The 12,218-nt window shown below is 41.5% G+C and overlaps 1 protein-coding gene across 3 annotated transcripts in view; it reads left to right on the top strand.

Annotated features, from left to right (window-relative positions):
- Positions 1-12,218, top strand: part of vwde (von Willebrand factor D and EGF domains) — a 41,490-nt gene that overhangs the window by 22,705 nt on the left and 6,567 nt on the right. For all 3 annotated transcript variants that reach the window (XM_088084663.1, XM_042489787.2, XM_088084664.1), the window contains 13 exons: positions 89-303; positions 587-660; positions 891-1,164; positions 1,508-1,704; positions 2,594-3,468; positions 3,664-3,800; positions 4,984-5,148; positions 5,740-5,844; positions 6,424-6,538; positions 7,974-8,230; positions 9,162-9,381; positions 10,630-10,767; positions 11,362-11,574. In XM_088084663.1, coding sequence (XP_087940789.1) covers positions 89-303; positions 587-660; positions 891-1,164; positions 1,508-1,704; positions 2,594-3,468; positions 3,664-3,800; positions 4,984-5,148; positions 5,740-5,844; positions 6,424-6,538; positions 7,974-8,230; positions 9,162-9,381; positions 10,630-10,767; positions 11,362-11,574 — 2,985 coding nt within the window. The remainder of the gene's footprint in view (positions 1-88; positions 304-586; positions 661-890; positions 1,165-1,507; positions 1,705-2,593; positions 3,469-3,663; positions 3,801-4,983; positions 5,149-5,739; positions 5,845-6,423; positions 6,539-7,973; positions 8,231-9,161; positions 9,382-10,629; positions 10,768-11,361; positions 11,575-12,218) is intronic.

Genomic DNA, 12,218 nt, shown 5'->3' with positions numbered 1-12,218 from the left:
TAAAGTTAATCTTACCTGCACCATTTTGTTATTTTTCTGTTTTATCATCATGCAAATAAGCTGCACCTCTTTATTTGTTGTGTTCCAGATGACGGTTTATTGGGAGCTGATCTGTCCCTGTCCTCCTGTGTGGTGAATCTGTCCCAGGGCCCCTGCAGAGACGGGGTTTGTAGCCGCGCTCTGATCCACTTCAGCCCCGTCACTGACTTTGTCAAAGATGGAAACAGGACAACTCAGATCTCCGTGAAATCCATCGTCACACCAAATTTTCTCTGGAACGGGTACTCACCAGAACCCGTCGAGGTAAACAGATGAAGTAATACTGGAGGAAGTTGGAAAACTGATATTTTGAGGTTTTGTGAATGGTTTAATATTTCAAGAGGTTTGGATCTTTGTATCCTTTGTATATACATAAATATACAGTATGTATATATTTATCTCTTTGCACACTGTTGTATTCCTGTTAAAATTTTTTTCTGATGGTCTTTGCCTGTTTCAAACTGCTTTTTGTTGTGACCATGTTGGATTTTTAAAATATGCTGTACCCCAAGTGTTTTATTTTACAATGGAAATAACCTAATTTCAGATAACAGTGCGGGACGTCCCCTCAGCCTACTGCTACGCCTTTACTGATCCTCACGTCATCACATTTGATGGCAGGTACTTAAGTCTCTTGTTTAGTTCTCCAGGAAACATACTTTATATGTGTCATTAACCAAACTTTATTTTACTGAAATTTAACTTATTTAATTATATGATGAATTAATAAATTGTCCACAGTGAATGATGGTTTTTTTTCTCTGTTTATGCACTGTAATATCATATCTAATGGTCTATGAAATACAGATTGGAGGGTGAACAACTCTGTGAATATTTTTCTTTGTTTACAGGCGCTATGACAACTACCAAGTTGGCACATTTATTCTCTATAAGAGTGTTTTAAGGCCGTTTGAGGTCCACGTTCGTCAGTGGGAGTGCGGCAGCGTTGTGCACGCCGCCTCGTGTGTGTGCGGCTTCGTGGTGAGGGATGGAGGTGATGTCATCGCTTTTGACATGTGCAACGGAGAGATGGGCGAAACCAAACCTCACCTGTCCGTAAAGAACAGAGACTTGGCAATGAGTGGCATCCGCATCACCGAGTCCTACCAGGGACGCAAAGTCACGGTGAGTAAGTCACAATTCTAAAATCTGTCTGTTGATTTCTAAAACAATAAACACTTCATTTGAACTAATGTAGTGCTAGGGCACTTTGAGCTCCACTCTTCCATTACTAAGACAAAAAACTATGACATCACTGAGAAGTTTGAGAAAGACGCCAGGAGAGGTGTATGATTTATGCTTTGCCAAACCTGTCTGTAATTTCGATTAATGGTGTAGAAATCTGCACACAAAGAGATGCCCTGTTTTCAAAATGTGACAAACTCATGTCAGATTTGGCTTTCTGCTTGTTGGGGATAACGTTACTCACTGTGTTCATGCATGGTCTTGAATCTCTGACGGTTTGTAGATGACCTTCTCATCTGGAGCGTTTGTCCGTGCGGATGTCTCTGACTGGGGAATGAGTCTGACACTGAGAGCTCCCAGTTCAGACCGGAGACACACTGAGGGCCTGTGTGGGACCTACGACGGACAGTCAGACAACGACTTCCACTCAGCAGGAGGCTCCACACTGGACAATCTGCATGCTTTTATCTCTGAGTGGAGGTCAGTGTCAGTGTCTGTCTTATCCATGCCTGTCACAAGTTGTTTTTTATGACTGCAGTCAGGCAGCTACCAGACCAGCATCTATGGGTACTTCACAAAATGTTAAGGCTGCATCCCTTTTGGGGAATAGAAAACAAAAGATCATATAGATGTCAGTGCAATTTGACATGTGTTTGGATTATATATTATTTGGACTTGTTTGTGTGCAGTATTTTCTTGGTGAACTGATGTTTGTTTTAGAGACCTTAAAGTGAGATGCTATCTTGGTTAAAATGGTGCATTTATGGTTAATTGTGATAATTCTAGTGCTTATGCAAATTTTTGCGAGCGAAAAACAAGCTTAAAACAATGCACTTACCGGAAAAACTGAACATCCAAGTTCTTAAGGTCTTTTAGTCAAACCAAATGCTGAAAACACACTAAAATAGCAACAGCTATGACTATGCCCAACTCTGTGAACCCAGACTTACGTCATGTTTCAGTTTCCTTACCACCTTTGTGTGTAACTCAAAATGGCCATGCCCTTTATCATGTGTAACTTTAAGTCTTAATAAAATTTAATCAGTTGAGTTATGTAAAAAATGAACGCCCTGTGGGGCGCCCAGTGCCTCATCTGGTAGAGTGCGCCCCCCGTGTACAGAGGCCATGTCCTCACTGCAGCAGCCTCAAATGGCCATTAGAGGAGCTGCGCAGTTTTGCACTTCTGTCTCAGCTTCATTTTCACCCCGAAAGGTTTTTGTTTGGTGACAGTTGTATAGATGTATTTGAATTGCAAGAAATTGAACTTAAAAATCACAATATTAACTTTGGGAGCCAAGGGCTGCCTATCAGGACCCTCTTGTCAAACCCTGTTTCATCTTCACTGACCTCTCCTCCTCTCCTCTCTCAGACTCCCTCCGGGCAACAGCCTGTTTGACACCGTGCCATCTCACCTGAATACACTGAGCGCCCGCAAGTACTGTAACTGTCAGGCAGAGCCCCGCCTCACGTCCCCCAGAGCACGACCTCAACCAGTCACCCCCTCCGACTCCACTTGCTCTCATCATGGCAACGTGCACCTCCCCAGTGTCATCCCAACTCTGGACGTCACGGCTGAGTACATCAGCTCGGTGGAGTTACTCAAAGGTGATGGAAACGACCGACAGACGCTGCCTCCGGGTCACTCCAGATTCAGCAGCCAGGATCGAGGTAGTGATGATCAGCTGCATGAAAGAAACTTCTCCTTAAGAACCTCCAGGGATGGAGCTTCAGCCTCAGCTCACAGAAACAGGCGGCAGACGCACCGTTACATCTCTAACTCTCCACACCAGAGCCTCAGCCAATCTGATCTGGAGGGCTTCACCTACTTTTTCCCAGAAGACCATGAAACACCAGTTCAAGCAGGCTCTTCCCTAACATGGCCCACACCTTCGGGCCTGACGGAGCAGCAGGCCAGGACTCAGTGTCAGCAGACCGTGGCGGGCTCCAGTGTAGCGATAGGCTGCAGGCGCCTGTTAGAAGAGTCCGTAATAAACCACACAGAGGCAATGTGTGTTACAGACATGCAGTTGAAGGATGAGCAGTCATGGCTGAATGCAACTTTACCGCTGCTGGAGAACGAGTGTGAGAGGAGGCTGATGGAGGAGAAGAGGAGAGAGAGAGAATACCAGGATGTTGTGGCTGTCCTCAAGTGTCCAAATCTGTGCAGCGGGAACGGCCAGTGCTCAGAGTGGGGTTGTGTCTGCTTCCCTGGATTTGGGTCCTATGACTGCAGTGCTCTGTCTGGTAACATATCACACATACACTGACTCAGAATCACAAGTCAAACAGAGGTTAAACAAAGCTTATTTATCAGCGAGTATTATCTTCTTGCGGATATATTGGTAGAAATGCCAAATATGTGTGACAAAATTTAGAATCTGAGAAATTCTCTCTGGTCTGATAGTCTGTGCTCGTCTGCACTTTTTGTTTGTTGTGAAGACCAGATCCCAGAGATCACCGAGCTGGAGAAGCAGGGTCTGTGTGACGTCCGACAGGGAGACTGCTCCACCGTCCAGGTCTACGGTCAAGGCTTCAAGGACTCCTACGAGCTCAAGTGTGAGTTTGTTAAGGAAAAGGTACTTTGTTTTTCAATTGTTTTTTTTTTACAATGGCGTTGCTGTGCAAACATCAGTTTTCCTAAAATGAAACTTTTTTTTTAACTCAGAATTGTCAATTATTCTTCAGTTTTTTGGCCACAGAACTACAAACCACAGATTGTGATATTGTAGGTAATACCAAGAGTCAGAGTTTGTCAGTATTGTCATGATTCTGATTAATGTTCAACATTAATGTCATGTAAAAACATTTTTTTGCAACTTTATTTATGCATTTCATACATTTAAAGCAAGCAGCGCTGACAAAATGTAAAAGCTGTTTTTTTATGAACTTTGCTGATGTAAGCTTAAGTGTTCCCCCAAAAAGTAACAACAAAACTGGGGCCACATTGGCTCAGATACCATGCAGAGACTACAGGAACTGCAATTGGTCAGCTTCGACTGCGGTTTTTCCTTCATGGTTTTGATGCCACTGCAAACATTCTGCTCACTGAAATTGTAGTTTATGACACAGTAAATGACAAAGACCTAAACGAGGTCATAGCAGGGCAATAGTTTCCTTTTCTGGGACAAGACGAGGCAAAATAGAGGGTACTGGGATGTAACTCCAGTTTAAGTACTTAAGTGCTTAACCATAGACTATAAAAGACATAGCCACTGTCACGTCACCCACAGGTTTGTGAATCACCATTTTGAAGCCTCAGTTTTAGCATTTTGACTGTCACTATCTTAGTTTTTTGGGCAAAAGGGTGGAGTTAGGAAAGAACAGGGTGGTTAGCAAGTGCATCTGTAAATCACGGTAACTATGATATTAATTGGAGGCTTGTTTTGGCTTGCAAAAAAAAAAACAAGCTGAAAAAAAATGTACTTCCCAAAAAAAGTGAAATTGTAACTCCTTACATCATCTCTTAGTGCACCTGAACATCACACAAGAGACCAAAATGTTACCTACATGTTGCAAATAAAGTTTCATGAAGTTGAAGCTATCGCCTTGTGGTTGATACAGGTAGATGCATGATTTTTGGACCAGCATTATTGCTGTATTTCACTTTTTCATCATTTTTTCCCCCTTTGTTATTCTTTTTCTTACCACTTCATCCTTTCTCTCTGTCCTTCCCTGTTCTCTCTCTCTCTCTTGCTCTCTCTCTCGCACCTCCTACCCCTCATGGTTTCCTCCCTCTCTCCCTCTGTGACTCTTGTAAAGTTTGAGGACGGGGAGTGGGTTTTGGACGAGCCCCAGTTTGTCCCAGCCACCTTCCTGGATGTGACAGCTCTGGAGTGCCAGCTCCCCCTGGAGGACAGCCGGACTCCTGCAGGTCTGGACCTGGAGACGGTGACAAACAGACCACTGGCCCGCTGGCAGATCAAAGTTAGTCACGTCTCCAAACATTTCTACAATGCACACTGGTGAAACAGCAGCAAAAAATACCTCTGTCCTTTCTCGCTGATTCTGGTCTCCTCTTCAGCTTGTATCCCTCTTTTCTCTGCCTTAAGTTTTTCTCAAAACTACAGATTAACATAAAACTTCTGTAAATATTTTGTAAAACATTTCATTTCCCAATACGAGATTATACAGTCAATCTGCATTGTAGTAATTAAAAGCAGACAAAAGATTTGCTTTTTCTTTTTTTTGCTGGCTGCGGTTGTGGAAAGCATCCACAGAGTGCAGCTGTAGGTTTACTGCAGCTTCAGATCAGTCTTTTGAAACAGTGGATTGATTTACTCAACTGCCAAAAGCGTGAAACAAAGTGTGGGAATACTCAATCACGGCGGTCAGATTTGGTATACATAACAAGATTTGGCACTGAGGAGGGCCTCCCCAGAACTGTTTCCAGACATATTCTTGTTATTGAAATATTTGGAACCTGAAAATGACCAAATGTGAGTGACTTTGGTCCAGTTTCTTTATTTAAGGCATTTTCTCAGTGCTCCTCAGTAATCAGGCTTCTGCTGATGGCAGGTATCCAACGATGGCTACAGCTACAGTAACGCCAAGATACTGACCCTGTATGACGGAGCGTGTCAGATCTGCAGCCTCAACACTGAAGTCCTCTGCACCCTGAGGGTAAGACAGCTTTCTTTAGACTGATATTGTTTTGGTACATGGGTCAAAATGTAGAAATATATACAAAGATAAATTTTACTCCCAGCCTGCTTTCCTTTATCCTTTCAGTGTCACATCTTTGCCCCAAACTCTCAGACCCAAATTCTGCTTCATACAAAAAAGCTTTATACAGCAGTTGTGATGTTGATAAGAATCAGTCACCGCTGTTTATTTATACTTTTTCTAAAACAAATATCATTTATAATACAAACCATGTTTTCTGCAGGGGACTAAACATTCATTGTGCAGCTGTTAATTCTAACAGTACAAACATTGATCGGATCTGTAATTTATGTGTTGCTGAATGTGTGTGTTCCTCAAAGACAGGAAACAGTTAGATTTGTATGAGTTAATTTTGGTGGAATGTTTAATCAAAACTGTCCTTGTTCTCCTGCTGCCGTGTTTTACATAAACATACGCAGTTTACTGGGGTAGGTCAGGGTTGAGCAGCATGTTTTAAGTTATGAAAGGCAGTTTGTTTCAAAGAGAAATAAACACTGAACATAATTATTTTTGGTATTTATCATCTTTGCTTCCCAGGAGAAAACCTGCAGCATTGACGGCCTGTGTTACAGTGAGGGGGAGTCCAATCCCAGCAGCCCCTGCCTCACATGTCGCCCGGACTCGTCCAAACACACATGGTCCATAGCGGAGAGTATGTACTTTGAAATGTCATCATTCCTCCTCTGGTTTGTCTCACAGCTCGTTCATGAGATCATAAACAGCTCTGAGAAAAGTCTAGAAGATACTGTAGACGATGTCAGATTGGAAAAGTTTTTAACGTGTCACTTCCTCGGTCAGGCTGGGGTTGGATAGCCATCACTGCTGTAGCTCAGGGCTGTTTTTGATAATTTGTCAGCAGCTCTGTGCAGATTGGAGCCATTGAAGTTCCTTCAGTCCCCTCGGCACTGGTATGAGGACAGCTCACCGCATTGTTACACTTTCTGACCAAGTTTGCTTCTTCAGCTCAAAGTAGGTCAAACGATGCTCAGTTCAGGAGAAAGACAGAACAAGAAGCGTCAACTTAGCTGAAGTTAAATCACTGATCTTAAGGATAACAACTGCTGGAGGTTGATTTTATCCACTCACAAACAAAGCTACTTTGTTTTATGTGTGCGTTTAGTGAATGATCCATTTACATATAAAATGGAGACAGATCTATAAAGGATTTGTGAGCAAGATGTTGGTATTTTAGAGTGAAAACCCAGTAGTTTTTTCATCAGCATTCCTTAAATTTGTTTATGACAGAGTGACAGTGCATTTCAGAGATAAAAAATTAAAAGGGTAGTTCACCTAAAAATGAAAAACTCATCAAAATAAAAAATCAAGTCATCATCTACTCACCCTCATGCTGATCAAAAGTTGTGTGAAGTTTTATGGTCCACAAAACGCTACCGAAAGTTGCCGTTGCCGTTGCACAGTTTGACAACATTTTATCAGTCCTCTGTCATTAACTGTAAAACATTGTGTCTAAAGACAGCATGCTCCTCACTGGATTAATACATGTCACATAGTGACAGCTTCCATTGCATGTCTGCATGTTTTGCTTATTGTATGTCGTGCTTCATGCCGTGTGCATGACTATTTGAGCTAAAAAGATATATGTTGTTGCTTTATGTTGCATGCATGGCTATTTTGGGCTAAAATGCTATTATCTTGTTGCTTTGCTGTTGTTTTGTACTATTGTTCAGCTGTTTCTTGTCGCTCCACTTGGCTTGTTTTTTCCTTTTATAGATTTTAAAACATCTTGGCAAAGGACTATGGTTAAAAATTTGCCTGATGGCTAACACTGGCACATTTACAGAAATGTTGATAAATTTATGTTGTCCTTATAAATACAATGAAATACAAAAAATACAAGTTTCACCTAAAAACAGGTCTTTCTTTCCTCTTTTTTCAGGAGGTTCATGATGCAGAATTCTCATGTAAAAATTTACCTTTTTTCAGCTTGTTACACAAATTTGGGCCACAGATGATAAACTTTTAACTGATTCTAACCTTTTTCATTTAGTCTGTCACTCATGACATAATGTCTCTTTCACGGTGATATTCCCTCTCTCACTTATTCCCTCCTTTGTGTTTCCTGTCAGAGAATGAGCCTCCGGTGCTCCAGTCGTTGCCATTTCCTCTCCGCTCCTTCCAGGGGGAGAACTTCATCTACCAGCTGCAGGCTCGGGACCCTGAGGGCTCAGCAGTGCTCTTCGCCCTGCAGTCAGGTCCTGAAGGTGCATCTTTGTCTCCGGCCGGCCTGCTGATGTGGGAGGCCACCGCTGAAACGACAGACACGCACACTTTCCAATTCACTATGATGGACGACTGCGATGCTCAGACCGCTTCTTCCATACAGGTGAAGCTGGGTTTACTGTTCTTTTCTTTTGTGTGTCATGACCTGAACACTCATTACAGTGCAGTTTCACACTCACTAAGTGCAAATTAAGTGAGCTTGTAAGTTGGGACAACTAACAGTTTGGATGAATTTGCAATGAAGTGAGTGAAGTTGAAGTAGTCTACGTGTTTGGGGTGAGAACTTAAACAAATATTTAAATCTAATTCTTTATTTAAATATATCTGTTGATCTTTTAGCTTCTGTTTCTTGGGTTAAATGTGTCATGGATTATTTGGATGCTGTTATTCTACATTATTAATATCTTTTTTTTTTTTTAATGTACCTGGTTTTTAATCTTAAGTATTTATACTCTGGGTATATTTGTTGATTTTTTTATTTTTCTAGCAATACTTTAAAACAAGAAACACAAATATTGGTACCATATTTTAATTTATTTATGTTTTTTTTTTTTTTAGATATATATATATATTTTGAAATGTGTTCTGTCAAGTTTATCTAGGCTCCTTTGAGCAGCTTATCTGCAACAGTAGGGCCTTCATTTTTTTTCAACAGCCACTTAACAGTGTGTATTGAGGGAGCCATGAGTATCAGGTAAGGGGTCCAACAGAAACATTGATTGATTGATTGTCAGTGTGACATAGTACAAACAGGTGACAAATTAGATGGACAAGGTTAGAACAAATATATGGACATTAACATATAAAACAGGCAGTTCGGATTTAAATATGGTTAAGATGTTTTAGTTGCTTTTGTTAGTGAGTATTGTGTTTGTGTTTTCAAAATTTGGTAAATAATGTAGCTTTCTTCCACTAGAGGTCGATAATGATCTGTAGTTCTCTGCTCATGGCCACTCCGAGTCACAACTTCAGAGTTTTCCTATAATTGCCAAACTATTGTTTTTAGATGACAAACTTGTTTTTTTTTCCTTCAGGTGTCTGTACGTTCCTGTGAGTGTCTGAATGGAGCTTCCTGTGTGACCAACATGAACCTTCCTGCCGGCAGCGGCGAGTACCTGTGTGTGTGTCCCGATGGATTTAAAGGTGGGAGGTGTGAGGTCGACATCGATGACTGTAAACCCAACCCCTGCAGACTGGGACGCTGCATCGACGGCCCCAACTCCTTCTCCTGCATCTGCCCACCTGGAATGACAGGTAGGGAACAGCCTGCGGATCAACAGACTCAGAAGTGTCATGGTTTAGTGGTGGATTTCATGTCTGCAGGGCTGCACTTTGAAGGAGGCACCAAGTGATCGGTGACCTTATTGGACTTTACTGATGGCCAGAGGAATTAAATAAACATTGATTTTTTGGCAGTTTGCAAGTTTGAGTTGCCTCACTTTTAGAGGATTTTATTTTACCACCTGCATCTTATGTTTGAAGTTGTGTTCATCATTATTATTAAATTAATTTATAATAATCATTAAATGCAATGCTGACACAAATATGTGCCTTCTAGATGTTGCTTGTAACTCTCAGAGTAAATTGGCTTGATTTCTTTTAAGAACATGGGAAGAAGGCAATATTAGAAGAAATGACCCAAAAATTAGCAAGATATTAATAAAAAGTACAAAATAATTACCTGACAATTAGCACAAAGAAAGTATTCTAAGTCTAGTAGTTTCTTGTAATTTGTGGAACATTTCTTAACCTTTTTCCCATGTTTTTGAAAAACATCAAACCAAGTTGCTCAGGGTTCAAAGGTTTACTTGTGAAAGGCATCTGAAAGCAGCACGAGATAAGTGATGTCGCTCCAGGTTTCAAAAGGTTAAAAGGAGTTTTATAGCTGGGGTAACTAAAGATTTGTTTTGTTTTTCTTGTAATTTTTGAGGCATTTTGTGCCTTTACTGGACAAAAGACATTAGAGAGATCACAATGCGAGAGAGAGATGGACACAGACATGCAACAAAGGCCACAGGGCACCCTCAACAGATTACTTGTTTGATACAGAAATGAAAAGTGAAACAGAAACTGTCCACTAGATCTTACATTATCTTCTTCAAATGTAAGTGTACTTGTATGAGGTTTATACTGGAGCGATGTATCACAGTCAGTGCCACTGCCTCCCCAGATCTCTGTTATCATCACCTGTAATAGTGATGGCCAAAAATGAGACATTGGGTTAAGAAAAATTTGATTTTCCTTAATCAGCTTTAAAATGGTTGTCAGTTTGTTTTGATCAGCATCTTTGTTTTTACTTCATGTTCACAGTGGTAAAGGTAGTATCTGTGGAGGAGACACTGATTGTTGCCGACATCGTGTGACCCTGTGCTTCATTTGCATTACATACATGTCTGTTTTAAGGCATCTCACTCAGTTTGGTCCCTTTTGGTTGTTTGTAGTTGTTTAGTTAGTTATATAATGTCCACATTTTATCAGCTAGTGTTTTTAATGTGCTTTCAGGCCGCACATGTAGAGAAGATCTCGATGAATGCGTCTCTCAGCCTTGTTTTCCCGGTGTTGGCTGTAACAACACACAGGGCTCCTTCATCTGTGGACTCTGTCCACAAGGATACAGCGGTGACGGCAAAATCTGCACACGTAAGTCTTCTACCTCAAATTCATGGTTGACAATACTCTTTTTTTTTGTTGTTTTTATTATACCAAGATATCCCATAAAAGGACCAAAACCAATAATGTGTTATTGGTTTTTTTTTAAGTCCATTTCTCAATACTGTCTGACGTCCTTACTCTGCCTGTGGCTCTCAGCCCAGAGCTCACTGATTCCTACTGAAGAGGTAAACCTTTAAAAAAAACAAGTTACAAATGCACAGTTCCATCTTTAAAAAGGCCTATTCATTTTCTAAAACAGCTGTACCCTGTAAATTTTAACAAACAGGAAGAAATAGTGCATTTGTTGGGCATGATTTTCAGCCGACGATTTGATGCTCTTGAGTCTTTACAGCAGCAGGACAGTGTACGTGGGAGTTGAAATAAACTACAGTGTGTCATTTTAATGCTATTTTAATATCAGAGGCAGCGCTGTTTTTTTGGCTCACTTTTATTCCATATCCTCTTATTTCTAAAGATGCACATCTGCCTAGTTCTTATTCATGGATTCATGCATTCATACACAAATAAGACAAGACTTTGTTGTCCAGATAAAGGTCGTTTTTTTATCCCTTTTTTTCCAAGGAGACCAAGACTCTCCTGTCAAACCAGTGGCCACGCCAGCCAGAGTACCGCAGGTTTCTCTGAGGCCCAAACCGCAGAGCGTGTCGCTGTGCTCCAGGCGGCCGTGTCACCCGGGAGTTCAGTGTTTCGAGAGCACCCACGTCTCAGCGGGCTTCGTCTGTGGACCCTGTCCTCCCGGTCTCCATGGAAATGGACGAACATGCACAGCAACAGGTGAGAGTGAAGCATTTATTGTAACTCACAACAGATGCTGTTAAAAGGACAATCTTTGTCACTGTGTATGTATAACATTAATCCATCCATCCATCTTCACAAAACTTCAGCTAATGTAAGCACATTGTGCTGATGATAGGCCAACCTCTCCTGACTGCAGGACTCTGACTTCAACTTCCGTCAAACTTTTGTGCTATGAATCATTTTACTCAGGGATTTAAAACTTTTGAGTAGGCCTACTTCTCCTATAGCTGCCAACATTCCCAGTTCCAGAAAAGATTAAAAAAAGATCATGTACTTGTGGCCCCAGGCCCCCAAAACATTACATCTACCCCTGGTAATAATAATAATTAAAAATAATTCAAAGTCTGATTAAACGTGAAACTAACACAAAATAGTCTGTAGAAGTCTAAAGAGGTCACTCTCCACCTCTGCAAATGTGGCTGTTTCACACACTTTGGTGCTCTGGGGAGAAGCTGCGCTCTGTTTGTCTGTCTCACTGCGCTGCTGTCGGACCATCCGCTGTTTGAGCCGCGATGATGAAACGCTGTGGCTGTCAAACACTCGCTGTTCTAGAGTCAAAGTCGTTCACTGCATTTGGTTCGCCGCTGCCCTATTCTTATCACTGGCTGCTCGTGTTGTCT

The sequence above is a fragment of the Plectropomus leopardus genome, chromosome 11, assembly GCF_026936395.1.
Source record: "Plectropomus leopardus strain MGB_pleo_1.0 chromosome 11, ASM2693639v1, whole genome shotgun sequence".
In the NCBI taxonomy this organism is placed as follows: Eukaryota; Metazoa; Chordata; class Actinopteri; order Perciformes; family Serranidae; genus Plectropomus; species Plectropomus leopardus.
This window is presented reverse-complemented; position numbering and strand designations above follow the sequence as displayed.